Raw genomic sequence first — 27,577 nt, forward strand, 5'->3', positions numbered from 1 at the left:
AAGTTCAAAATGAAGTGCAAAACAAATCTTTGCAAAAATGTATCGAGGAATGGTTTGCTTTTATCTTTCCTTCTTCCATTGTCCGCGAAATAAATCGGAATGTGAAGTGTGGAAAGCGTTTTGTGTTTCTCCCTCAAACAACACCATGATGACGCCATGCTCGTGTGTAGCCAAACGAGCATGACGTCATCACTGACAAACCGACATGAATGATCATACAAAGTATGATCAAATTTATGATCAAAGCACAAAACTGACATCTGCCGCCGTGTTCGCGAAAATTGTGTATCCTAGCCACAAACACGCATATAAAATGTATGAGTTGGTTCGTGTCTAATCTATTCCGTGCAAATTATTTTTATCTAGATAACAAATTTCTATGGTTTTGACAGATGGGATCGCTGCACATATGAATCCGCCGTTATGGATTCTCGATCAAGAGTTAAGTTTAAGTTTCATGCAGTGTTGGAAAAGTTCGCGATATTTCACGAAGTTCACCAAGGGAAAAGTTCGTGAGTCATAGTTATTTTTCGCGAACTTTTCCATCACTGGTTTCATGTCGGTTTGTCGGTGACATCATCATGGTGTATTTTGTGGGGGAAGTATTGTAATATTGAGCACAAAACGCTTTCCACACTCCACATTTCGAATTATTTCGCGGAAAACGGAAAAAGGAAATATTTCATAAATCACTCCTTGATTTATTGTTGCAAAGGTTTGCTTTGCACTTCATTTTGAAATTTTGCGCACAAAACACAACAAAATTGCACAACGAAGAGCTCTCTGACGTTTATGAATTGCACAACTTGGCAGAACTTTGGGTGAATTGAAAGGTTTTCTTGCACTAATACTTATAATTTACCCTAAGTTCTGCACTAATACTTGTGCATTTCACAAACGTCAGAGAAGTCTATGATGGCAGTTTTCACGAATGCCAGTAAGAGCATTTATTTTTGATGGTTACCAAAAACATTTTTTATGCCTCCGCTTATCTATGGAATCTATAGTATCTAAAGTTTCCCCCGTATAATTTAGTAGTAACATCACCGACAAACCGACATAACACTTAATTCTGTCTTATGTCCGAAAATCGTGAACGGTCGATTTAAATGTGTAGTGATCCGAACTGTCAAAACCATACGATTTTTTGATCTAGATAAAAATAATTTGTTCAGAATAGATCAGACACGAACCAATTCATAACTTTTGTATTCGGGTTCATGGCTTAGCTAAATACTAGGCTAAATATTTCCCGCGAACTCGGAGCCAGATGTCATTAGTGTGCTTTGGTCAGACATTTTTATTGTTTTTGCTATGGTCATTCATGTCGGTTTGTCGGTGGTAACATCTCTGCAATACAAACGTACATTTACCACAATGGAAATTTCGGATATTAATATGCTGGGTAACTATTTTAGATTTGTCAATATGTTCAGATTGTGATGTGTTGCTGTTATGGCATGGGGTAATCTCAAGTATATTGGAAGATATAATAGAAACACCAGGTCATCATACCTGGAACACTTACGCTTGTTCTGAATAATGCTATAAGAACGTAGTATCATGAGTTTCTCTGACAATTGAAACGAAGGTCGAGATATGATTTTTATGTTTATTTAACTTATACACATACGCGTGTGCAATCAATGTGCGGATAGAAGTGTAGAACTTTGTATTTATATATTTTTTCTTCTCTGTGTAATGAATTTACGTTCGATATAATTAGGTCAAATTGTGGACTTGCAGTCGGGATTTTTACTCTATGATTTTTACATGTACATACTGGGGGTACAAATAATGTTTTCTTTTATTCGTGGATAAATGTTATAACCTTTTCCTATCGAGTGCTGCAGATTTCGTTAAATGGTGTCGTTTAGTTCGATTTAATGTTGCCTTTTGTTTTGGCTATTTTTGATACACTTTACAGTTTTATACTTTACAAAGTTTGCTTCTCGAAAAATGTGTGATTTTTTTTATCTTATCGGTCATTAATAGGGGAAAAATCTGGGTGGGGATCTTCACGATCTACTGTGGTGATATTTCAGCATTATAAACTAGCAACAAATCTGAACTATTTATTTTCCATTCTGTTTAAAGTTTCTGCAAAGTTCTGATATTTGATCAATCCATATAACTCACACCCGGTTCTACTGTGTAAAACTTACATACATGACTAGACTGTGTAACGTTGGACAAATAGGCTTTTCTGTTCGTTTTTGTTTTCTCGGCGAATCGTAAATGCAATGTGAATTAATAATTTCGATGAATTTGGTATTGGACTGTTTATATATTTTTTACCAGAGGCCTCAAGCGCAGAAAGTTCAGAAGCAATGGTGTTGAAATTTTCAAAACCTAAAGCCAGTCTATTGATTGTCGAACGGCACCGATTTCGCTTTGCTCTGCGTTCTGTGTGGAATCAATTAAACAGTGTTCGTGTCGTTTCACTATTTCTCACGTTCAAACATGGACAAATTGCAGCATTAGTTAATACGTATTGAAGTTTGCAGCGATCACTGTGCTATCGGTCTTTTCTATTCTTCTAAAGAACTACGACGAGGAAGAGTTGGATTTCCCGTTTGTTTGCTTTTTATTCCGGATTCATGGAGTAAACATGTTAGCTTTCTGTTTAACAGCACAATATGTCTTACGAGTTAGGTACAGCAACATTATGTATGCCCTTACATTCTATGGATAGATGTATGTTTTAAACACTTACTTACTAATCATTTCTTCTTCCGTTAGCGGTGCAAGGTGGTGTTCAAGGAAATTGTTTCAATCACACACAAAATTCACTGAAATGGTGAAATGTTAGCGAAACTGACCCGACTATCAGTCTATTGTAAAAGAACTAAAAATTTGGACAAAGGCGTAATTCAGTAGCTCAAAAACAAAAATGTTAAGTCAATTGACTGTCGCTAAGGCTAATTCAAGCATTTCCACAATGTATTGCGCTATATATTCAGGTTGGTGTCTTTACACAGTTGGAAAGGCATTTGAGCTTTCTCTGCCTCTACAAACGAATGTACATTTGATGGATAGAACTATAATGACTATGGAAAAAGAAAATGAAAACGAGTACGTTCATACTTTGATTAAAACTACTTTTTGGAAAAACATTTACATTCTATCTAATGTGCTAAATTTTATTAGTCTATTGCTTAAACATCTGCACTATCCATCTGTGATATATACCAAATATATATAATTCATATTATATATATACTTGTTGTGTCTTTTCTTCACATTGTTGTTGAATCAATTTCCACCGCAGGTTTCTACACACTTTAAGCACACTCAATTAAACATACCTTACCACGCCTAGCTAAAGCCTTTCTTTGTTCTTCCGTTTGCTGTGATAAGTAAAATCACACCCTGAAATAATAAATAAGACAAAACTAGCAGCGAGAAGCAACCGTTAAAGTAAAACAAACAGCAAGGGCCGACCTGGCACACACCTTTAAACCATAGCTATCTCAGTAACGACAGCAACCGTCGTTAGATCAATTTGCTCTTCAAACCGTTCTGGAGCATCCTCTCGATTACCTGTCGTTTCAGATCCGACTCCAATTCCAGTTCCAGTTGCGGTTTTCTTACCTTCTGCTTTTTCTTCGATATCAGCTTTTCCCGCCGTAGTTTCCGTTCGCTGTCTTCAGACGTACTGAAAGTTATCCGGCCGCAGCAGTGGTTCATGTTCCACGTGCTTATCGAAGTCAAAGTATTGCATCCAATCCGTTTTCAACGGTTGAACAATTCCGAAACAGCCGCATTCCATAAAGTCGAACAGATTTTTGATAGGACCCCGGGTGAAGGGACTCTTGCCACCCTTGGCCTGGAAGTGCTTATAGCGACCTCGGTTCATTCGCTCGTTCGTTGTCATTCCCAGGCACACGACCTGGTAGGTCTGGCAAATCGTTAGGACCGTTACCCAGGACATGTGAAGCAGCGCATTGGCCATCACCCAGCCGACCCACGGATTACAGGAACCGATGGCAACGATGGCATTCCAGAGACCTGATAATACTTTGAATCATGAATTTCTCAACATTTTTAAGCAGAGAGCATTTTGTAAAAAAAAAACCTACCTTCATCCATGTTGACGTTGCAAGCCTGCACATAGAAATTTGCTCCCCCGTACAACATCCAACCGCACATGACCATCAGCATCCAGAGGAATCCCATAAAGTATTTGTGATTTTTTGCACCTAAAACGTTTCAATTTTTAAAATATTTATATTCATAATCGAAATTCAAAACACTTGAAAACCAAAAGCGGATTTCTCCGAGTGTAGTGTTTCATTTTCCGGGTGTTTTTTAAGTAAACACATTGAAGTCAAAATACCCAAACCAGAAAAAGAAACCCTTTTTGAGAGATACACAGGAAAAAATATATACTTAAATACAGTTTTCAAAAATCAGGACTTACCGATACAGTTTCCAACCCACGGGCAGTGATGGTCGAAACGGGCTACGCACCGATCGCACACGGAACAGTGCTTCGATCGGACCGGACGCCGGACCAAGCAGGCCGAGCAGAAAGCGGTCGGTTCAAAGCCTCCACCACCGCGTTCCGAGAGCTCGATGATGGTCTGAAATACGAAACAGGAAACCCGCATAAATGAGAATCATTACTTGAACTTACCAAAAATGGTCAAACATTGTTTATAATCCCCTAGGGGCAAGACGGCTGCACTCAGAGTTAATATTTTCACAGCGAGTAAATTTGAGTAACTCATAATTACTCAAAAGTGATCAAAGTAGTCTCAAATTCGTCAAAAAAAATAAAATTAAATCAGTATAAACGAACATAAGCTGTCAGAGTAATCATTTATTATAGTTTTGTATTCTTGCAACAAATATACAATAATCCATGTGTATTTCTTTTCAGCATGAATTACTCTTATAAGCATAGTCTCAGAACAATAGTAGGACAACAAAAATGAAAAATCAGGAGAAGATATTTTCGAAATGATCCGGAGAAGACCTGGTATAAAAAACTAGTTCGTATTTGGTGTGCTTTATGACTGGTCGCCTTAAGTTTTCGGCAAAGGGTGTGTTCTTTCAATTATAAATTTCAACATCTTATCACCGACAAACCGACATGAATGACCATAGAAAAAAACAATAAACATGTCTGACCAAAGCACACTAATGACATCTGGCTCCGAGTTCGCGGGAAATATTTAGCTAAGCCATGAACCCGAAAACAAAAGTTATGAATTGGTTCGTGTCTGATCTATTCTGAACAAATTATTTTTAACTAGATCAAAAAATCGTATGGTTTTGACAGTTCGGATCACTGAATTAAGTGTCATGTCGGTTTGTGATCTTATTACCTTCACACCACTAATCCGAAGTCGTAAGTTAGCTGCGATTCGAAGTGAACAAATATATCAATTCCAGTAGAAACTAAGAGGAAAGGTTTTATTTTAAATAAATTTCCTTGATATTACCCTCCGAAATCGCGAGTAAATTGTGATGGTACGGTGCATTTGCGAGAGAAGAGAAAAAAAGAACTAGGGTTAAATACCCCATTTCCGGCCTATTAAGCACAACCCGCACTTAGTCCTTCTTAATCTAGCGTAGTTTAGAACCAAATGAAATGTTATTATCACCCCTATTCTGTATTTCGTTTCGAACGAAATCCTCATACAAAAAAATATTTTTTGGTATGAGAATTTCGTTCAAAAGGAAATACAGAATAGGGGTGTATTACTGATGGCTTCCAAATTTATTTACCTCTCCGTACGTACCAAAAGATTTGATAAAGAGAAACCAATCGTTGAGATATATTGTCAAAAATCTAACACTGCTTCTTGACGCCAAACTCGGCCTACGGATGCTAAACTCGGCCTAACGCATTGAAACGCCTTTGAAACGCAATTGAATTCACTTCGGCCTATCTGATGAAGTTAAAAATTGATTCGGTCGGAGCGCTTCTTTTGTTTTTGGGAATAATGGATGCAAACCTTCATATCACGCGTTCTCATTGACTTCGTTCGGTAGCTTATTAGCTAAAGTATCGTACCAAACGCATAATTGACTTGTTAACTCTGAAATCATGGATTTATTTGAAGTTTTCTGCTCGATAGGCCCAAAATGGGCGATTAGGCCGAAGTAGTTCTCTACCCTATCAGTAAATTCTTCGATCAGTTTTTTTTTTCGTAAGGACAATACAGTCTTTGAATAAAAAATTCGTAGTCTTTGGGGATTATCCGAGAGTCAAAGTGACTTTTGTCACTAAAGGGTGATACGGTCAAAATTTGGTCAATATCAACTTGACGTATTTCTTTCAATTTTGCATTTAAAAAACCTGAACACCCCTCATTTTGAAGGTGTGTGTGTGTAGAATGTTGCTCCTATTTTGATTTTGGAATTCACTCTTCAGTTGTCAAAATGTCGTCCAAGCAAGAAGAGCAGCGTATCAAAATTTTGCTCGCGCATCGCGAAAATCCGAGCTACTCGCACGCAAAGTTGGCAAAATCGCTAAAAGTTGCCAAATCAACCGTTACAAATGTAATTAAAGTGTTTGGAGAACGTTTGTCGACAGCAAGGAAGTCTAGATCGGGGGAAATCGAAAACCGGAAGCCGCTGAGACGACAAAGAGAGTTGCCGGTAGTTTCAAGCGAAACCCTAACCTCTCTTTCCGAGATGCCGCAAATAAGCTGGGTGTATCGTCTACAACCGTGCATCGAGCCAAAAAACGAGCCGGACTATCGATTTACAAGAAGGTAGTGACTCCAAATCGCGATGATAAACAAAATACGACGGCCAAAGCGCGATCCCGGAGGCTGTACACGACGATGCTGACGAAGTTTGACTGCGTGGTAATGGACGACGAAACCTACGTCAAAGCAAACTACAAGCAGCTTCCGGGACAGGAGTTTTATACGGCAAAAGGAAGGGGAAAGGTAGCAGATGTTTTCAAGCACATGAAACTGTCAAAGTTCGCAAAGAAATATCTGGTTTGGCAAGCCATCTGTACCTGTGGCTTGAAAAGCAGCATTTTCATAGCTTCCGGGACTGTCAACCAAGAAATTTACGTGAAAGAGTGTTTGAATAAACGTCTGCTGCCTTTCCTGAAGAAACACGGTTGTTCCGTACTGTTTTGGCCGGATTTGGCATCTTGCCATTACGGTAAAAAGGCCATGGAGTGGTACGCCGCCAACAACGTGCAGGTGGTTCCCAAGGACAAGAACCCTCTCAACACGCCAGAGCTCCGGCCAATTGAGAAATACTGGGCTATTGTCAAGCGGAACCTAAAGAAGACCAAAAAAACTGCTAAGGGCGAGCAGCAGTTCAAGGCAAACTGGCTTTCTGCGGCGAAGAAGGTGGACAAGGTGGCTGTACAAAATCTGATGGCAGGGGTCAAGCGTAAGGCCCGGCAATTCGGATTTGGAAAAGCGGAAGCCTAACTGAATATTTTTCCAGAATTTTATACTAATTGAACTTGAAAAAGAAATTTAATTTGATTTTTTAAATAAACTATTTCACCGATTTACACGCGTTTTCCCTTGACCAAATTTTGACCGTATCACCCTTTAGTAAAGTGAGAAAAGTGATGCCGTGGTGATGTGACTCTTTGTGTAAATCAAATGGAGAATCGCGAACCAACTCTTTATATATTTTACGTGTGTACGTGTCCTTGCTTACGATATGACGCGAACGGAGGGGTAGATGGCGGTAGTGTTTAACGTATTTTAAATATGCCGTCTTGGGCAAGAATTTAAATATGGCTTCTATGAGCTGTCACGTCGGTTCGTCGGTGGTGAAACTTTTTAGCGGTGCAGGAACATCTATAATCTTTTTCGTGTCTATGCAATCTGCCAAAATGTTTGCAATGGAGTGCTGAATAACTGTGTTCAATAATGTTTGTATCATCACTATGATAAATTGTGTCCCTACTCCATGCTAACTAGAAAATCCTTCTATTATAATCGCCATCCAATGATAAGATTTTCCTCGTCAAACATCTTTGCTTGACAATTGTGGAATGCACACAAAACAAAACTGGTTGCTATGTCACCTTGACATTGAATATTGAGCAGCTCGAGTTACTCAGAGTTACTCAAAATTTACTCATTATTAAAAGTTGTCTTGCCCCTAGATAATCCCTGCTAAACTTTAACTGATATGGTTATGGAACTTAACATGAACGTTTGTGTGATAAAGTTTTAACCTGATGTATTATGTATTTTTGGAAGAGGACCTTACAAATAATGAGAATAATAAGAACCATTACCATTAAAAATAGTTCTTTGCTTCATACATTTTCGGAATATTAGAACCTTCTTACTTATGGTTTGAGAACTTTAATGGTAATGGTTATGATAGTCAGTAAGGTCCATGGATGGTTTTGTAACATCGATCAACTTTATGTGGAATATATCGCGAATTGGCTGCCTGTAAATTAATGATTACCAAAGCTGCATCATCGTCATATTGAATCGCACTATTTTTTTTGCAAATCACTTACCATTTACGTGAAGTTCACGTAATATGTTGTTGAACATGAACAACGTGAAAATCACGTAACTTTTATCTGAATTTCTATAGAAATTTATGTGAAATCAAATAGATTCTACGTGAATCAATAGCAATTAGAGCCCTGTAGGAAAGAGAAACGCGAAGACAAATAAAATAACAAGCAAAATGACGATATTACTTCACACGAACTAGCAATCCTAAACGTTGTTCACACCTTGCATGACTTACCGCTTTCGTTGTGTATTGTTGTAAGAACTTTGAGGTCAAACGCGAGTCAAAAGGTATGTTAACGATGATTGTTAATTTATTTTCATATGTTCTAATTCATCTCCTTACAATATACCAAGCCAAGCCATTCTTTTTTTTTCCTTTGTTGGGTACATTTTTCCACTGCGACCAGTTATTTGATCTATTGTGGCGGGCCCCGGTTTAATGTATGCCACATCAGGGTGTTGTATCACTATTTGTTTGAGTGATTTCCACTAGCTGACTATAGGCATTATCCCAGTAAGGTATTATTAGGTTTTGCACCGTCGGGGTTAACCTCAATCTGATGACAGTTTAGTGGTACTGTTTACGTGGACTTAGTCGATTTTTTCTTGGGTGGATTTTCTCGATAATTTTTCAGACTGCAGTGAGATGTAAACCACATTTCTGCAATGTTCACGAGCAAAATCCTTGCAACGCGCTGTTCCTCGACAATTTTCAAGTTAAAATTCGGAAATCTTAGAATTTTTTTTCGAAAAAACGACTAAGTGCTTGTAAACAGTACCACTGAACTGTCAAAAAGGTTCAGCCGATTAACACTGAGTTCATTCGTGACGTCACGCTGCAGAACCTAATTGACGAGTGCACGGATGAATTTGAGTTCACTCACTCGACAAAAAGTGACACAACAGCGGGGCCCTGTTTACTAAAAATGAACTCATATGTGTTCATTTTTAGTAAACAGGGCCCCGCTGTTGTGTCACTTTTTGTCGAGTGAGTGAACTCAAATCCATCCGTGCACTCGTCAATAGAACGAATGAACTGTATTGCCTTACTGGGAGAAGTCATCCATACATCTGAGGGCTGTATTAAACCCTTATCGAAAAATGTTTTCCTTTTATGAAAAAGTGCTGCACAGTTACATAGTATGTAACAGTCCATGTGGACTACACTGTTGTAACTCCATCTGACAGCATGTGGCGGTGCCATCTTTCAACCACTAGATAAAGTGCGGCGTGCGTGTAACGATTGTTTTTTATGGCTCCACTCAATTAGAATTCTCTCACTTACGCAGACACAGGTAGCAAACCGGATGTTTGGAGTATGAGTGCCAGCGTAGTGAGATGGCTCACACTCAGAGATATGGATCTCAAATAATAGCGCGGCTTGTACTGTAGGCGGGAATGCGATGGAAAAACCTCTTGATCGGGCTTTTCCAGATCATCACGGCGTTTGAGCAATTGTTCCGCCAACAAATGCATATTGAATTTTCTGCGACGCAATTAGCCTGGACCTTGATCAGGCGTTTTCAATTAGCCACACAATCACTTTCGTGAAGCTACGCATTCTAATCAGACGTGTCTATTGCTTAATACCAGTTGAACTGTACCAATTTATTTGAAAAGTGAGTCTTTTCTAGTTCATTACCCATTATAATCCGTCGAAATCCGACAATTAATTGTGAGAAGAAAAAAACGCAGTTTTCCCTTCAACGAAGGGTTTTTTTTTTATATATTCTACGAATCCTCGACGAGTGCATAGGAAGTTATCACGTGATTACCGTGGATCGTGAGATATCCGGTGGTTTCCATCCGTTCGTGACCCCAGAGGGTGAACGATTTGTCGAGCCCTAGTTCATCAGATAACCCCACCCAGTGATCCACGCTTTCCGTCACTGCCACTCATCCGTCGAGTGAATCGACCGCTCGTGAACGCTATTGGAAATCGAGCGCAAGTCGACCCATTGATCGAATCGGAATCTTGCTGACTCCCACTAAGCCAAGTGTGGTTGAGCGTCGGCTTCTCATTGCGATCGCTCTGCAACTCTTCCTCGTCGTAGAACACCGCCTTTGTCGCATCGTGATCACTACGCATCGAGCAACGTCGCAGCATTATTTGTTCATCGGAACGGCGTCCACAGTGCTGTAGTAAGGGCAGAAGACAATAGCCTCGAAACTGTAAGTTTAGAATAGATAATTTGAGCTCAAATTTAGGAACCTTCCCCAGACCAATGTAAATATTGTTTTAACTATGAGAAGTTCCCTGAAAATACAAATGCTTCTTCGCCTAGTGGATTGTGAAGCTTCATCCTAAATACGGTAATATTAAGAGTTTGTTCCTTCCTTTCCGCATATTTTGTTTCCCGTTTGGGTAAGCTAGGGAAACCGTAGTGTTTGAGCCACTTAAACTCGCCCTCAGACCGAGTCTCATAGCCGGACCGGAAAACGCGTCAGCAGTCTCTCTAGTCAGAGAGTGGCGCTTAAGCTGCTGTTCGTTGTGTGCACAACACAAACGTTACAAGTAAATGTTCCGAGTTTTCACTCTCTAGGTTGCAGAATCGACACTTGTCATCTTCTAATTTGCCTAGCTGTTTTAAATAATATTTACTTGAACAGTGGCCCGTAAGTAGGCCACTAAAAGTACATAGATCTTTTTTGGAGAGACTAAGAAGTCTTTGAGTTGCTCCTTTATTAGGTGATATAAATCTTTTGGACTGTCGAGCTATTTTAGTGTTTTTCCAAATGTTATCTATCATCGATTTTTCCCAGTTTTTTAGTTCCATTTTGAGGGTACATTCTGAGGCCCCACAAAATGGTTCTGGACCTAGGAATGGTTTTGATGATCCCAATCTTGCTAATAAATCTGCCTTTTCATTACCTTCAACCCCACAGTGCCCAGGTACCCAAAATAAGTTAACTGTACTATTTTTAGCCACCTGCTGTAGTAATTGAATGCATTCCCAAACCAGTTTAGAACAACATGTAACTGACCTCAATGCTTTTAGGGCAGCTTGACTGTCAGAGAAAATATATATATTTGTATGTTTGTAATTACGACGTAAACAAACCGTAGCACATTCAATAATTGCCTGTATTTCTGCTTGAAATACGGTTGGCCACTTACCCATAGATATAGATATGTTGACACCAGGACCCGTTACCCCAGCGCCAACTCTGTTGTTTAATTTGGAGCCATCAGTGTAGAAAATTACTGATCCTGGTTGAATACTAGGTCCCCCTGATTCCCATTCAGTGCGACTAGGTTCAGTGACGTTGAATAGTCTTTCAAAGTTATACTGTCTATTCATCCAGTCTTCATGAGTTAATAAAGAATTAATTTTAAATTCCTTCAAAATACTGAGATGACCCCTAAGGTCCCCATCAAAAAATTGTTTTGTTCTTTTTAACCTTAGTGCGTTTCTTTCGGCTTCTAACTGCACAAATATATGTAAGGGAAGCAGATTTAGCATTGTATCTAGCGCTTTAGAGGGCGTGCTACGAATTGCTCCTGTGATGGAAATTGTAGCAAGTCTTTGCAACTTTTCGAGTTTTTTTTGAGCATATTTAACTTTTGTTTTTGGCCACCAAACTAATGATGCATATGTTATTCTGGGTCTTATTATAGCCTTATAGATCCAATCGATCATTTTAGGTTTCAGTCCCCATTTATTACCAAATGTTTTTTTGCTTATCCATAGGGCATTTGTAGCCTTGCTTATTATTTTATTCAAATGTAAGTTCCAATTGAGTTTGCTATCAATAATTACTCCCAGATACTTAACCTTTTGAGAAAGGACTAATTTAGTATCCTCCAAGTGCAAATCTGGTATTTTTATTTTCCTTTTATGTGTAAATGGTATAATAGTAGTCTTATGAGGGTTTATGGACAACCCCTCATCTTTACACCACGCCATCGTTAAATTAAGAGCATATTGTAACCTATCTCTGATAACGTGTTCATATTTCCCACGAATAATGATTACTATGTCATCGGCAAAACCAATTATTTCAAATCCTTGCGCTTCAAGATGTAATAGTAGTTCGTCGGCTACCAGTGACCACAGCAAAGGTGAAAGAACCCCTCCTTGTGGGCAACCCTTCACGGTCCTTACCGTGACCGTTGAACTACCATGACTGCATGTTATTTCTCGTTTTTGCAACATTTCAAAAATCCAATCTATGATAGTTTTATCAAAATTTCGTTTTATCATAACGTTCCTCATTGAATAATGAGATGCATTGTCAAATGCTCCTTCAATATCTAGAAACGATGCTAACATAATCTCTTTGGCTTCAAAGGTTTTTTCAATTTTTGTCACTAGTGTATGAAGTGCTGTTATTGTTGATTTTCCGTGTTGGTATGCAAATTGCTGTTTATTTAATGGGATCGAATCTAAATACTTTGACTTAATATAATCATCAATAAATTTCTCTATTAATTTCAACATAGCCATAGTGCTAATCCTATCATCACAGACAAACAGACATAACACTCGCAAGTTGTTCATCGAACAAGCATTTAACGGTCAATTTAAAAGTATCGTAGTTGGTAGTACCGCCACCAGTGGCGCGCATAGTCAATTCTCTTGCGTTTGACGTTTACACACTACCGCCATCTGTTCAGCGTACTACCCACCACAGTGTACTCAACAGATGGCGGTAATGTTTTTGCGACGATGTTTTACAGTGAGAAATATTCAATGTGTTATGTCTGTTTGTCTGTGCTATCATCCTATCAAGATGGTTTTATTTTATTAAAATATTGTTGTATTATTTTTCGGGTGATAGCAATACTTCTTCTTCATTCCTTTATTTAACGTCGGTCTCTGTTCGGCAATCTAGTGCCAATCACCAAAGGACATCGATTGCCATCCATTGATGGCAATCGAATGTGCAGGAAGGCAGCTTCCACACCTGCGTAGGATATCGCACCGATTCTTCTGCTTGATTGGCTGCACTTATGTGACAGTTCTATTGGCTGTAGATACGACTTCTATTCTCGCCTCTCTTACAGGTTTCTAGCAGCAATGATGGAAGCTAAATGTTTCGGGGGCTACGTGAATGTTTAAGTCCGTTTGTATTGGTGCGAAAATCCGAAGAAAACGTCACAAATCGGTGTCAAACTCATTTTGACAGATCTAATGTTATACATTTTTTAGTTTGACGTTTGCTTATGGATTTTCTCATAGGAGTAAAGAGCTACAGAGCAGTGCTGTTAATTTTCATATCATTCGATTGAAGATGAACCAATACAACCATTCAAATAATTCTGTGAAAACGAATTCTCAACTGACCATAATTTGAAGAGCCGCTTTCTCATTCGAAGCTCATCGTCACTGTCAATTAATCATTTTGTTCGCCCATTTTCCACAGAGATGGCGCTGTTCCGCTGGTAGGAAGTGATAAAAATCCCCATATATAAATTGAGATAAGTGGGCATAATTCGCTTTCGGTGCATATTCAGATGAAAAAAGTGAACGACAACCGAAAGAATTTAATCAGGGACTTTGTCGTTCAGTTTTTCCCGGAAATTATTGTTAAACAAGCTACAATTAATTAAAAATGATTTTTCCCCATACAGTTTTACCTGTTTTACTACCAGTTCCCAGAGAGCCAAAAAATTCAAATTTGAGAGAGAGTATTTGCTCTCACGACCCTAATCTCTCAACATGTCATATATTTTGTTGACACTCGATTTGTGATTTCCCTTTCACAGATTATAAAATAGAATACTTGTCACTACAAAACATGTCTGGTACCTCTATATATGCATTTACTTTAACATTTGAAATCCCTCGTTTTTTACATATTCTGCGCAAAATATAATATATACCCCACCCCGTACATAAAATTCGGCGGGCAATTCTATGAGGGGTGAGCTATTTTGCAGTGACATCTGATGGAACATGAATGCAGAAGCTTGACAAAGTGATCAATTGAGTCACTCACTATCATTTGATATACGACAGTGGAGTATGGAAGAAACCCAGGAAAATGGTCCTGAACAGACAAGTCAACCCGATGTCGGATAAATGAATGGCAAATTTAAATGATCCATGCCTTCGTCAAATGACTAAGCAACTGATATCACCCATTCGAAGGAGGTCCCCTTTGATAGTGGATAACTTTCGGGATAACTGCTTTTCTCATTTTCATCAAAAATGTTCAATTGATTTTGAGAATGTACAGCACTGCTACAGAGTTACCGTCAACGCCAATGCATTTTCTGCTCGTCTTGCAGAAATCCAACATCAAAAAATAAAGCAACCTTGTACCGTGCCGATTCAAATTTCGGACACTTAAACTCGAATTTCGGACACTTTTAAAAGTTGATTATCTCGGTCGAATATGATCCACATGTCTTGTAAATTTTAAATTTTTTTGACTAGTGCCCTCCACGATCATCAAACATTATTACTTTGTTTCTAACTGGATGTAATATTTAATTAAAAATGAAAGTGTCCGAAATTTGAATCGGAACGGTACTTTAAAACTCTTTTAAGTGGCGTAGCATTTGAAAAGGGCCTGTCAGTTTTTGTAAACAAAACTTGTAATGCTCATTTCGCGTGAATCGAAGCTAGCCTATGCAAACTAAAAGAAGATACTCTCCCCTTCCCGATACTATCGTTGGTTCGCGTGGGCGAGCTTCGATTAGTGCGAAAAGGGCGTATAGTTTCCGAGATTCGTGCAATCAAAAAAATCCAAAGTGGTAAGGCAGAATAACCATAATGTGGTTTCTATCAACTTTCACCGTAAGGATGGGGGTAGTCACGACTCACGAGTTCAGGAAATTCTACTAGAATCCAGTAGTTCATGATGTGTTATCGTCGAATGAGGACTGCCCAATCTGCAAAGCTGGAGTAGTTGCAGGCGTTTCGGGAATATGGAGGTCGTCGAAAGGAAGATGCTAACCCAAAAGCTCGGATTGTACCTGAATTGCTTGCGTTCCGGTAATTTCGTTGCAGATTGTTCGAAGTCCCAGTTTAATAAGTGGGGACACAGCCACCACTTCCTGCTTCATCCAAACACCGCATTTGCAAACAAGGGGCAGACATCGAATCAGCGCTCCTCTCAGAAGCCTGCTAAAAGACCTCAAGCCGCGAACTTTCAGTCACAGCAATCAAAACAGGCTAAAAACCGGAAAAGTTCTAAACACACAGTCTACCCCAACTTTAAGTGCATCTTCGCTAGGGTTACCATATGGTATCCTCCTTTTTCAATAATTGTTCTACATCCTTCTTTTGTCCGAAAATGTCCTCCTTTCAAATCCTTGCATTTTTTCCAGTAACATATTCATCAAATTGTTTTCAAAGAGCGTTGTTTGCAGATTGCAGTTTGCCATTCGATGGTGGGATTAGGAGTATACAGCTGTCAACCCCCCTACATTTAGGCTGCCGGAAATTTGGTGAATTTCAAGTTAAAGAAGACAGATGGAAAATTTTCAAATAAACCGGTTATTCTACCAAACTTATTTCAGACAAACCAAGAATCAATTTGGACACAACAATTTCAATTTCTTAAATTTTATATTTCGAAAATAAATTATAATGTTCAAAAATCTCTTTGTTCTTGATCGTGTGATTTTCGAGAAGTTGTTTGTCAAAATTGATTCCTGGTATGCCAGAAATAAGTCTGGTACAATCGAGGGGGGCGACACATCTAAATCTCAAGTTTAGATGCTCAACAAATCTCACACTAGCGAATCAATCTTCGAAACATCTTCTTTCATTTGACGCATCTACTTGTATCGCGCATTATCTTTTTGCAGGAAATCTTTAGAATCGTCATCAATCTTCTTTCTATCTACTCAGCGTGCGCGCAGCTAGCCTCAGCAAAATACAATCTTTTCTGCATCGTAGATAGAGTCGCCCCCCTCGGGTACAATAGAAGAATTATTTGAAAATTTTCTATCTGTCAAGTTTAAGTTAAAATTCACCAAATGGAACACAGCTACATAGATTTAATCCAATGGTGTTCGATTTTGACGATCTGGTTCTATGTGATTTTAAGTATTTCAAGCATAACTATTCAAATCGACGTATCTGAATTTGTAAACAATCACTTCAATCGACGAGTTGTGACAACTGCAAGCTCACTCACAGAAACTAACAACACCAGCATTAGGGGAAAGATTCCCCTACCTGATGATGGCGTTTGTTCAAAAAAGCAGATACATCAATTTGAATAGTTACACTTGATTTGTTTAGGCCACTGCCATAATGAGAGCAAAGAGGCACGAAATCGAATGTAAGGAATAATATCAATAATAGGAATTCTTTTGTAAAGAACGCTAAGCGCGCCTCTTCGCTCCAACTTGGCAGCGGCTTTAGAGTCCTATGCGGAATCAATGGTAAAATTAACAGGTTGCTTAGATGTTCCATGCTGGTTTCAATCAGCGATAACATGTATCCTGATTTTTGAACATGATAAAAGTTGGGATGGATTTAAGACTGTAAAGCTGTAGTTTTCATGTAAATCAGCTGGACTAGATCATTTGCAAGTATCATAAATGAATAATGAAAGCTAGTTTGATGCATTTTCAGAAGTATTACGAGAATATGATTCAATATATGGCAACGACTATAAGTTGTGAACAATCTCAATTGAACCTTTGCAAATCATGAATTTTGTGATAGCGCACATATTATTAAAACGTTTGATAAAAACTCATTGTCCTCCATGAATGTTAAGAAAAGGAATCATTGTCCTCGTTAATCTCCAAACATCAAATGAAATGTCCTCCTTTTCAAGTTTTTGATATGGTAACCCTAATCTTCGTAAAATCCATGCTCGTCATCTCCCACCAATATTCCAACAGTACACAACACAGCTACACAGTGATACACCATCCAAAACACACCACCACTCAAAAAATGCATTGTTATAAACCGCTATCGTGAAGCTCGGTGATCGTCACGGAAACACTGTTCTTGCACTTGTTGGATAACGGGTCTCAGATTTATCTGATGATCGAAAATTCCCAAAGGTTGGATTGGGTGGTGCCCGCCAGGAACGTAATGCACGAGTGCGTAAAGTGTTTCAGGATGATCAGTTGATGGGAGATCTTTCGCTGGAACGAGTATCGCCAGGACCTGCTTTCCAACGAGTGGGTATTGATTATTTTGGACAATTCGAACTACAGCCTGTCACCCTGAAGAGCCGCCCGGTGAAATGCGTTCTCTGTTTGTTCGTTTGCTTAGTCTGCAAAGTTAGTATCTCGACCGGGTCGTGAAGGAACGTTTCGTCGAACTAATCGAAGTGCGGAGGCGTAGAAATAAATCGAAAATTTTAGCGTAAATCCGCGGCCGAAAGTGACCGAAAGCAGTGCCCGCTCCTGGCGGAAGCGTGCGAGACGGCAAATGCATTGCGAGTAGCTGAAATAAATAGTCGGAAATTGTCTACCAGAAGCTTTTTGCATTCAGTCGACTCAGTGAGGGATCAAGAAACAAATATGGCAGCCACGCGGGTGGCTCGCCCGTGCAAGGAATAAAAGGGTGATATTCAGTGAGAAATCCGTTAGGGGAAAAAAAACTTGAAATTAGTAATTAGGAGAAGAGCAAAAATTAGTGAGTAGAAAAGTTAGTGACAATTGAAGAAAACCGAGAAGAATAAGGAAAGAAAAAGATGACGAGCCAAGGAATCAAGACGCGATCGCAGAGCAGGAAGGTGGGCCCGTTGACCACTGGAGGTACAAGACGGGACCAAGCAAACACACTTACCACAGCAGGAGGTTCTTCGAGTAACTCAACCCCGGAACTATGCAACAGCACAACATACACGGCATCGAAGGTAGTCTACCTAGAACCGATCAGGTACGAAAACCCTTCCCCGAGCCACCCGGCGGCAGTAGGAAAGCTTCTACGAGAAGGCGGATTCATGACGTACAAGGAAATCACCAAAATCGGTAAGTTCCGGTTTAAGGTAGACCTTGATTCCGCAGGTGATTTTGCTCAGCTGTCGAGAGTCAAACTGGACGTGAAGAACCTAAAGATATTCGTGCCGCAGGGGCACAGGCAGACGCTAGTTTTCGTCCCGAACGTCCCCCTTGATTTCACGGAGGAGGAGATGCGAGCTTCCATCACCACCAGCGTTCCAGTGTTAAGGGTGGAAATGATCAAGAAGAAGAACAAGGACGGCGCGCTTGTTGACACGAGGAACGTAAAGGTGACCGTACAAGGCAGAGAAACGCCCGGTAAAGCAGTGCGCACATTGCTGGAAGTTTGGACACACACAAGCGAGGTGACAGAAACTGCCCGGAACGTGAACGAAGAAGCAGAATATAGAGAATATAGCTGAAAAGTCTTATCCAAAATTTCAAAACCGGTTCGCAGGTTTGGAGGATGATGAAGAATTCCCCGGGTTGTGCGATCAGGATTCAACGGGGCCCGGAAACTCCAGCACCGGCCCAAGGATCGCGGTCGAGGGAAGGTGCAGGTGCGCCGGAGGGAACTGGAGAAACGTTCAGCGCCAAGGCAGATCGGTCAAAGCAAGGCCGGGGACAGGAACGGAGCATCAGGAGCATAACGAAGCAGGAGACCAGGAACGGCAAAGCTAGCCGGAACGAAGCGGTAGGTCAGGTTACGTGGAAAGAACGGTCAGGAGCATCAATCGGGAAAAGCCGGTCAACCAACTGAATGAGATGCGGCCACAATTCATCTATTCGCCTGAGGAAATGATGGCCACCTTCAACGAAGCAGTAGAGAATGGCTCGTATAGCTTCAAAAACAAGAAAGCCAACTTCCTAAAAACCTGGTGGACGGATGAAATCGCGAACCTCTACGAAAGCAAGCGGGAAGCACTCAGGACATACAACAAACAAAAAACGAACTCGAGCTTCAACAGGCTGCAAAAGGAAAGGGCACTTTTCAAAACGTAATTAAGGAGGACCAAACGAAGATACGTAAGGGAGTTGTCGGAAAAAATCGATGAAGCGACCCCACCAAGGCAGTTTTGGAACATGGTGAAAGGAATCGATACGGCGCTCTAAGGAAGGCACAAAAAAGGAATAGAAATCACGGGCGAGGAGGGAGAAAAGTTCATGGATCATTACTTCCAGGACAAATTCCGAGAGGTTCTCTTTCCGTCAGTAGACACGGAAAAGATCCTTGAAGGATACGAAATGGCCATTAAGGACGAGGAAATTATAACCATGCTTCTTCAGGACAGGAAAACACACTCTGTCGCAGGTCCAAACGGGATGTCATATGCGGTGCTCAAGCAACTGAACCCAGGGATGCAACGGAAAATATGCTAAATGCTCAGCCGAGTGTTTGTATCTGAAGAAATTCCGGATCAGTGGAGGTGCACGGAAATAAGGCCAATCCCTAAGAAATCTGGAAAGGCTGGGACACCCAGCAGCATGAGACCGATAGCGCTGATGAACATCGAGATCAAATTGATCAACGCTGCGGTCAAAAACAGGTTAACGGAAATCTGCAGCATTAAGAACCTGATTCCTGAGCTATCTTTCGGTTTTCGGAAGCATGTCTCAGCGTCAACCTGCATCAACTACGTAGTCAACTCAATACACAGTGCGAAGGAGATCCAGAAAGAAGCATTCGTAATATTCCTGGACGTAAGTATGGCATATGACTCAGTCAACTCATCAATCCTGCTGGCAACGCTAGCAAAATCAGGGGTCCCAGGAAAAATATTCTCATGGTCTCACGAGTATTTAAGATCACGGAAAATGGTGCTAAGTTCGGAGGACGGACCTATAGAAGTCGAAGTTTCAGAAGGACTCCCCCAAGGTTGCACGTGGATCTACTTTTCCAAGTCCGACCGTCGGATAGGGATCTTCATCTGGAAAAAAGAATGCGTTTTTTCCAACGAGTCGAATTCGATACAACTGTAAGCACAACGCTAGGAGAGGCCAGGCATAAGCAGGAACGCACCCCGGCAGTAGTATGGCAGGCACTGTTTCATGAAGCAATTCAGAACTCGTATAAACAACACAACAGAATCTACACCGATGCTTCAAAAACACACTCGGGGACAGCATTCGCTGTCTTCGATGAAACGGATGCGACCAGCGTGGCAGAGAACATCAATAACAACTTCACGATCACGAAAGCGGAACTGCTCGGCATACTGAAGGCAATGGAGTTAGTCAAGGAGAAAGGTTACAAGAAAGCGGTCATCTTCACTGACTCTAGGAGCACCTGCGAAATGCTGCTGAATGAACGATCGTTCGAGGAAAACTACCTACTATGGGAAATCTACAAGGAATTCCGGTATGTCAGGGGGAACGCCATCAGGATCCAGTGGGTGCCAAGTCACAACGGAATAAAAGGTAACGAGTCAGCAGATCAGTTAGCAGTCGCCAAAGCACGGGATAACCAGTCCTTCTTCCGTGGGATCACATTAGAAGACGCGTTGATCCTCAGCAACACCGAAGTCTGGGAGGATTGGACGCGGAAGTACAAGGAAGCTTCAAAGGAGAAAGGAAAATGGCACTACAAACTCATGGAACGCCCACACAGGAAAATAACGAGCAAAGACCTTAACCTGCAGCCGGATGATGTAAAAGTTCTGAACAGAGTAAGAAGTGGACACTGCCTCACTAAGGACAGAAAGGCGGGCTGGGGGTGGGAACTTGATGACACGTGTGACTGGTGTGAAATTACTGAAGACATAAATCACATCCTGTTCGATTGTGCACGCTACAACCAAAATAGAACCCAATTTCCGGCTCTGGAATACATGAAACCGCTAGAAAACATCCTGAAGGAAGGTTGTGAAGAAGAATTGAAGCAAATCACGAAATTCCATAGGTCGCTGAAGGTAGTCCCTTTGTCTTTATTGGCAACACGAGAAAGCGATTAAAAAAACGTGACTCATTAGCCTCGTAAGACCTCTCGTATGGACTATCAACCCACCTTGACAAATTTAAGATGTAGCGGTACCCCAGATATCCCATTTTTTCATGCAGAAGAACAGCTGAATAATAAGCAAGAACATGCTGCCATGTTCACGTTATCTGGAATTGTGGAGAGCATATTCAATATAATCAACGTCTCTGACTCAACTAGGAACATTATTAACACCGACAAACCGACATTACAAGGAAATTTCTGATCAAAGCACAACACTGGCATCTGTCGCCTCTAGATAAATAAAAATCTATGGTTTTGACAGATAGGATCGCTGCACATTTGAATCGGTCGTTATGGATTCTCGGTCAAGAGTTAAGTTTAAGTTTCATGTCGGTTTGTCGGTGCTAACACAACCATCAGAAAGGGTAAATTTTACTCTACCTGATAATGGTGTTAGTATGCGTGGGCGAGCTACCAGTTAAGCCAAACCGACGACAAAATGCATTGTTTACAAAAGCTGATACGTCCCTTTGAAAAATTAATCGAGATTTGTTACAATTTGCTACTCCTAACCTCGAGATAGCACCGAGTAATCGGCCCCCGCTTTACTAACGTTAGTTTAAAGTTATGTTGTGATCCAAACAATGAACATCGGCTCCGCAAAGCTACGGCAAATGAGCCGGGAAAAAAGCATTATAAAAAAAAATATGACAACCTTAGGGTGGTCCGTTTAGAAAATAATAGTTACAATATTAAAGATTCGACAAATATTTCCATCATTTTCCACCATCTACTACAAGCAATGGTTTTCACCAACGACAATATTATGACGATCATGCAGGGCAAAAACTCACCCTAAATCTCTCCTCCTGGGTCGGTTGGATGACGCCCGGGTCGCCTCGCCACGATTTCAGAAAGCACACCCACAGCCCAGCGCTGCTCGTCAGGAACGAAACCGAAGCCAGAAAGGACACCGTCGGTGCGATGTACGTCAACCAGGTCACGTAGAACCACGCCTTGGTAGCCATGTAGACGCTGAGGGGAAGCAGTGCCATCAGCGTTTCGTCGAACAGCGTCTGTCCAATCGTGTGGGACAGGGCGTACAGACAACCGAGAAGGAATATTTTGATGATGATCAAGGTCTCGGCGCAGAAAATCAGCCCAGCCAGATAGAAGACCAGAAACGGAGTAGCAATCATACTCCACCAGCGGAAGCGTTTGTCCAGGGTAAACCGAACTATCAGATTGCGTCTCTGCGATTGCTGCGTCAGGTCGCGGACTTTTTCCGACACTTTCGATCCGATCCAGATGGATCCCAGGTGCGGTTGTAGCATCGTAAGCGGAGTGTCCCCTCGTAGATTGGGAACCTCTAGGCTCGCTTTGCCCTTCATGATCAAGGTACTGACGGCGGTAGCATTGCGTGCAAGAATAGCCCAATGGAGAGCAGTGTTTCCGTGCGTGTGATCCGCTAAGCTAGGATTTGCCCCAAGAGTAAGCAGTAACCGAACAGGATCCAAGGCGCAAACCTTCCAGGCAGCCCACATAAGGGCAGTCATTCCACCTCGATCCTGAAGATCCGGATTCACTCCCCGAGCAATGAAGTACGCAACCAGTGCAGTGTGACCAAATTGTGCTGCCAAATGGATGCACGAACAACCTTCCGCATCTCGTAAACTCGGATCAGCTCCAGCTGCCAACAGCAGCACGACTGCTCCTAGGTGACCCTGTCTCGTCGCCCAATGCAATGGAGTGGCATTTAGTTCTCCGCCTATCGCATCCACAATTGCCCCTTTGTCTAGGAAATATTTGATAATGTCCCTTCGGTTGTTGATAGCTGCCCAGTGCAGCAGTGTCACCGTTTCACTGTCCGGTTGGTTCACATCCCACCCTGCTTCGATCAGTTCCTTCACTCTGCCGATTGCACCATACTGCGTTGCTTTCACAATATCGAACCCACTGTAGTCATGTTCCACCGGGGCCACCGCCGATTCATGCGTTATCAGTCCATCCCGATCGGTTCGTTCCGGTTCCGAGCAGCCACCGGCAGCGGCACTGCAGGCGCTTTGATACATTCTGGAGACCGTTTCACTACTTCCGCGTTAGTTATCCTACCTTCCAGTGAAATTATTTCCCCACCTTATGCACTTTTCACACCGATTATCGCGACGAAGAAAAGCTAAAAATCCACTCCCAAACAAACACCAGAGTCTTGTTTTTCCGCACTCTCTTCCGGATCTAATACTGATTGTTCGCAGCCGAACCGTAGCGTTACGCACAATTAAGACATGTAATTATTTCGTTGCAAACAGCAGCTTCAACCAAGGCCAGGTATCATCAATCAGATTTTGCTCTAATCACTCGCGGAAATCCGTGCACCATAATAGCGTTTTATCAATCTCGCGAAAAACTTCGATTTTTTTTCTGCTCCCCCTTCGCTGGCCAGGCTGACAGACGACCAGCAGCGATGATGAATGACAGACATCGGGAAAACGTTGTGGAAAAATAAAGACGAGGGGTGAGCGAATTTGAAGTTTTTTTTTTCTGTTGGCCTAATGTCGGTAGAAAAGGACACTATAAAAAATAATGAAATGGTGTATAACAGTTAAAAAATGCCCATCACTCAAAGATATTACTAAACTAGGAAAGATTAAAATTTATTCATTTTATGTTAATCCTATTTTTATACATTGATTCGATTAAAATTTATTTCAAAATTATACTAAGTCCAAATAATGGTGCAAAATTCTATCAGTGTGTACCACTGATTAAGGCTTGCAAAAATTACCATAATAGAATTCTATCATGGCATTTTGAAGTATAAAAATACCTTTTAAAAAATTAACGTGAAACATTACCGGTTCTGGTCGGTCAATGTCCTGGTTACGGCACCAACAATAGTGGCAACCACGACAAATGTTTTCAATAGAAAATAACCACAATAACAATATCGGCCAGTATCGGTAGGGACGGAAATTCCGAATATTGCCACGTTCAGCTCTATCTCGTTGCAAGTTGGATCCATGCACGAAGTTTACGTTTCGTTTGTTTCGAAAAGACATCCACCATTTCGGAAGTTCCGAATTGACGCAAACAAGATCACCAAGAATGGTCGAAGGCGAAAATATCTTTCCACTGATGAATGGCCAGAAAGAGCCAATTCTCAACGGATCAGGTACCACAGTTCCGGTTATGAGGTACAACCATAGAGGTAACTCTAAGACCACTGGGTCCCGAAGAAAATCATTATTATTTTTGGCTCACTCAGTACCAGAACAACGGTCCCAAGCAGTCCCAAGCTATTTCACTCACCCCTGCATGTTCTGCATGAATCCACACACCCCTGATGTTATCTGTCACATTGTGTAGTACTAGAATTTTGACTAGAATGGGCTACGTTAATCGATTTGCTACGGACCAATAGGCTAGTCAAGTAGTGAGCCAATTTCAAATCGATAGTTTCGTATTGATTGTTGTACCGTATTAAGCTCTAGTTTAAGCTACTGAAGATCATAAGTTTAATTGAGAATAGCTGAATGTTCGGTATTTTTTGTGCTTTGCAGTTCGAAAACTGTGAAACAAAAAATTACCGAACATTGAAACCACAAACGAAGTGACAGACGGAGCGGCTCGAAATTTGATTTGACGCACTTACATTTGAAATTTTCGAGTGTACCTCACGGCAACACTATCTACTCATATGTACTAGCTTAAAGTAGGAGGTACCGTATGTTATCTCTTTTTCTCTAACAAAAATTGAAAGGGAGAGCCTGTTGTCAAACAGCATGTCATTATGACGTTTAGTTGTTATCTGCTTTTCTTTTGTATAATAAAAGATCATAGGTCAAAATGATTATGGGTGAACACATCGGGTTTACATTTGCTCACAAGTAAACGATGTTGAGCTGTCAATGAATCGCGCTTGTTGCCATTGTTGCTACAGATTTCTTCAGTCCCTGCTTCTAACCAAAGTCAGAGTCAACCGCGACCGAGAAGACATTGACAGAACCCGGGCATACTCGGTATGCATTCGCTCATCCGTAGTGAAACTGTTGACGGTCTTCGGGGAGTCGGAGGATGGTGATAGGAAGGAGGACCTGCTGGAAACACTGAGGTACCTTGGATTGGAGGATTGGAGTGTGTCGCGAGGCGGTGGATAGAATTCGATGCCGCTTTGTGCTTAGAATTCATAATTTGGCGGTGAAGTTCAGTGGGAAGGTGGTAAGTTTAGTTTAGGCATAACATTTGATAACGGCTCAAAAGCATTTGTAAACAAACTTTCTAATGCCCTTTACACGCGAACCAAAGTACGCCCACGCAAACCAACATCATCGGATAGGGGCAACTATCACCTTTCCGAAAGTGGTATTGGTTTGCGTGGGCGTACTTTGGTTCACGTGTAAAGGGCCTTAGAAAGTTTGTTTACAAATGCTTTTGTGCCGTTATCAAATGTTATGCCTGAGTTGATTTTGTTTAGAAGGATTCTGTGTAATAAATTTTACTTTTTCAGAATAAACGACACATATTAGTGCAATGCGCTTGCTTGCTGGAAGATTGCCATTGGGCGGAAGAGCACACGGAGCTGTTGCTAAGGGTGAGTCGGATGGTGCTCAAGGCGATATACGATGCACATACGAATGGATGTGATCTGCTCCACCACAATTCGATTGTTGCGGCATTGGTCCGAGTCTGACGATTTCGCGATCCGGGCGAAAGCAGTAGGGATCTACAACGATGTGTTCGATAACTCAACGGCGCTGCTGTATCGACTGTTCAGTGTGTATCAGAAGCGGGCAGCGAAATTTTTCGCATAAGTGATATATAGAGAAGTTTAGCGAGATGGAAATGGCAGAATTATTCCACAAGAGTTTGCCTTATTTGGAAATAATTCTTAGCTTGGGTGAGGCTTCCAAGCAGTACTTACAATTAGTGGAGATTCTTAGTAGGGTTAACTACCCCCTTTCCGGCCTATTAAGCATAACGCGCACTTAGTCTTTCTTAATCTAGCACAGTTTAGCATCAAACGAAATGTTATTATTACTGATGGCTTCCAAATTTATTTACCTTTCTGTACGTACCGTAAGATTTAATAAAGAGAAACCAATCGTTGAGATATTGTCAAAAGTCTAACACTGATTCTTGATGCCAAACTCGGCCTACGGATTCTAAATTCGGCCTAACGCATTGAATCGTCAATGAATTCACTTCGGCCTTTCGGATGAAGATAAAAATTGATTCGGTCGGAGCGCTTCTTTTGTTTTTGTGAATTATGGGTGCAAAGCTTCATATAACGCATTCTCATTGACTTCGTTCGACAGCTAATTGACTAAAGTATCGTACCAAACCCATAATTGACTTGTTAACTCTGAAATCATGGATTTATTTGATGTTTTCTGCTCGATAGGCCCAAAATGGGCGATTAGACCGAAGTAGTTCACTACCCTATTTTTGAAAGAATAGAATCTGAGCCAACGGCAAGTTCCGTGTGGATTTTGAGTAAGTACATAGAAAAAAAAAGTTGTTGAATATTACATCCAAACAGCTGCACAGAGGTCATTCCGCTGGTTGTGTAATATTACGTTGTACGATGTACATCGATTTTGCGAACAAAATTACATCTATTGATGTAATATTGTATCTGCTTTTTGCTATTACATCATTTTTTCATTCATCAGCTTGAATTACGTTGATCGATTTTACATTTTTTTTTGCTGTGTATCTCAAGTTTCAAAACAGCTCTGTTCTGGATATGAAAACGCTGAAATCCCTATCAGAGAAATTGAAAATCCTCAGTGGGAAATCCCCTCCGGATCAGATTTTGGTAGAAATCGTTAAATTCATCTCACTTCAACTGCGGATACATTTGGATCAAATTAAGCAGCAGGCTTCGGAGGTAACCGAGCCGATCATTGAATTGTGCAAATCGTTGGTCAAATTCAGTAAATACTGCCCCAGGAATCAAGCCCAGATTTGCTCCCGCTGTGGAAGCTCCAGTTGGAATGTTGTGGATTACATTTCAACGATAGTTATAAACTTGGCTATGACCATGTCCAAGGCCGGCAGGAAATCAGTCCAGAACTGGTCGGATTGGTCAATGGATTTCTGAGGCATAAAATGCTAACTCTGGACGATTTGGGATGCGAAAAAACCCAGTTAAAAATACTGACTCCTGTAAAATAATCTAAGTGTGTACACAGAAAAAAAAATTGTGGAATATTACATCCAAACAGCTGCACAGAGATCATTCCGCCGGTTGTGTAATATTACGTTGTACGATGTACATCGATTTTGCGA

General features: G+C 41.0%; 2 protein-coding genes across 4 annotated transcripts; one reads left to right on the forward strand and one right to left on the reverse strand.

Annotated features, from left to right (window-relative positions):
* Positions 1-1,603: 1,603 nt before the first annotated feature.
* Hip14 (palmitoyltransferase Hip14) lies at positions 1,604-23,742 on the reverse strand. Of its 3 annotated transcripts, XR_010517695.1 has the most exons (5): positions 22,141-23,742; positions 4,424-4,586; positions 4,083-4,202; positions 3,456-4,020; positions 1,604-3,372 (listed from the first exon to the last, which is right to left on the reverse strand). XR_010517695.1 is itself a non-coding variant. In XM_065223411.1 (4 exons), the coding sequence occupies exons 1-4, from the start codon at positions 23,356-23,358 to the stop codon at positions 3,650-3,652; spliced, it is 1,863 nt and encodes a 620-aa protein (XP_065079483.1). In that variant the 5' UTR covers positions 23,359-23,742; the 3' UTR covers positions 1,604-3,649. The 3 variants fall into 3 exon arrangements, 2 of the variants coding, with proteins under 2 accessions (XP_065079483.1, XP_065079482.1); XM_065223411.1 differs by having other exon boundaries at positions 1,604-4,011; XM_065223410.1 differs by having other exon boundaries at positions 1,604-4,020.
* Positions 20,640-21,296, forward strand: LOC135702347 (uncharacterized). Its single transcript, XM_065223370.1, has one exon. The coding sequence runs from the start codon at positions 20,640-20,642 to the stop codon at positions 21,294-21,296; it is 657 nt and encodes a 218-aa protein (XP_065079442.1).
* Positions 23,743-27,577: the final 3,835 nt, after the last annotated feature.

Source organism: Ochlerotatus camptorhynchus, unplaced genomic scaffold (genome assembly GCF_037179485.1).
Source record: "Ochlerotatus camptorhynchus isolate MF236.1 unplaced genomic scaffold, CSIRO-AGI_Acam_v1.1 ptg000192l, whole genome shotgun sequence".
NCBI lineage: Eukaryota > Metazoa > Arthropoda > Insecta > Diptera > Culicidae > Ochlerotatus > Ochlerotatus camptorhynchus.

Bases quoted from the DNA above. Each gene is read 5' to 3' on its own strand.
- LOC135702347 (XM_065223370.1), top strand. From the start codon at position 20,640: ATGCTGCTGAATGAACGATCGTTCGAGGAAAACTACCTACTATGGGAA.
- Hip14 (XM_065223410.1), bottom strand. From the start codon at position 23,358: ATGTATCAAAGCGCCTGCAGTGCCGCTGCCGGTGGCTGCTCGGAACCG. The intron at 4,587-22,140 runs GTGAGTTTTTGC...TTCGTATTTCAG, and splicing joins CCCAGGAGGAGAGATTTAGG to ACCATCATCGAGCTCTCGGA. The intron at 4,021-4,082 runs GTAGGTTTTTTT...CATGATTCAAAG, and splicing joins CAACGTCAACATGGATGAAG to TATTATCAGGTCTCTGGAAT.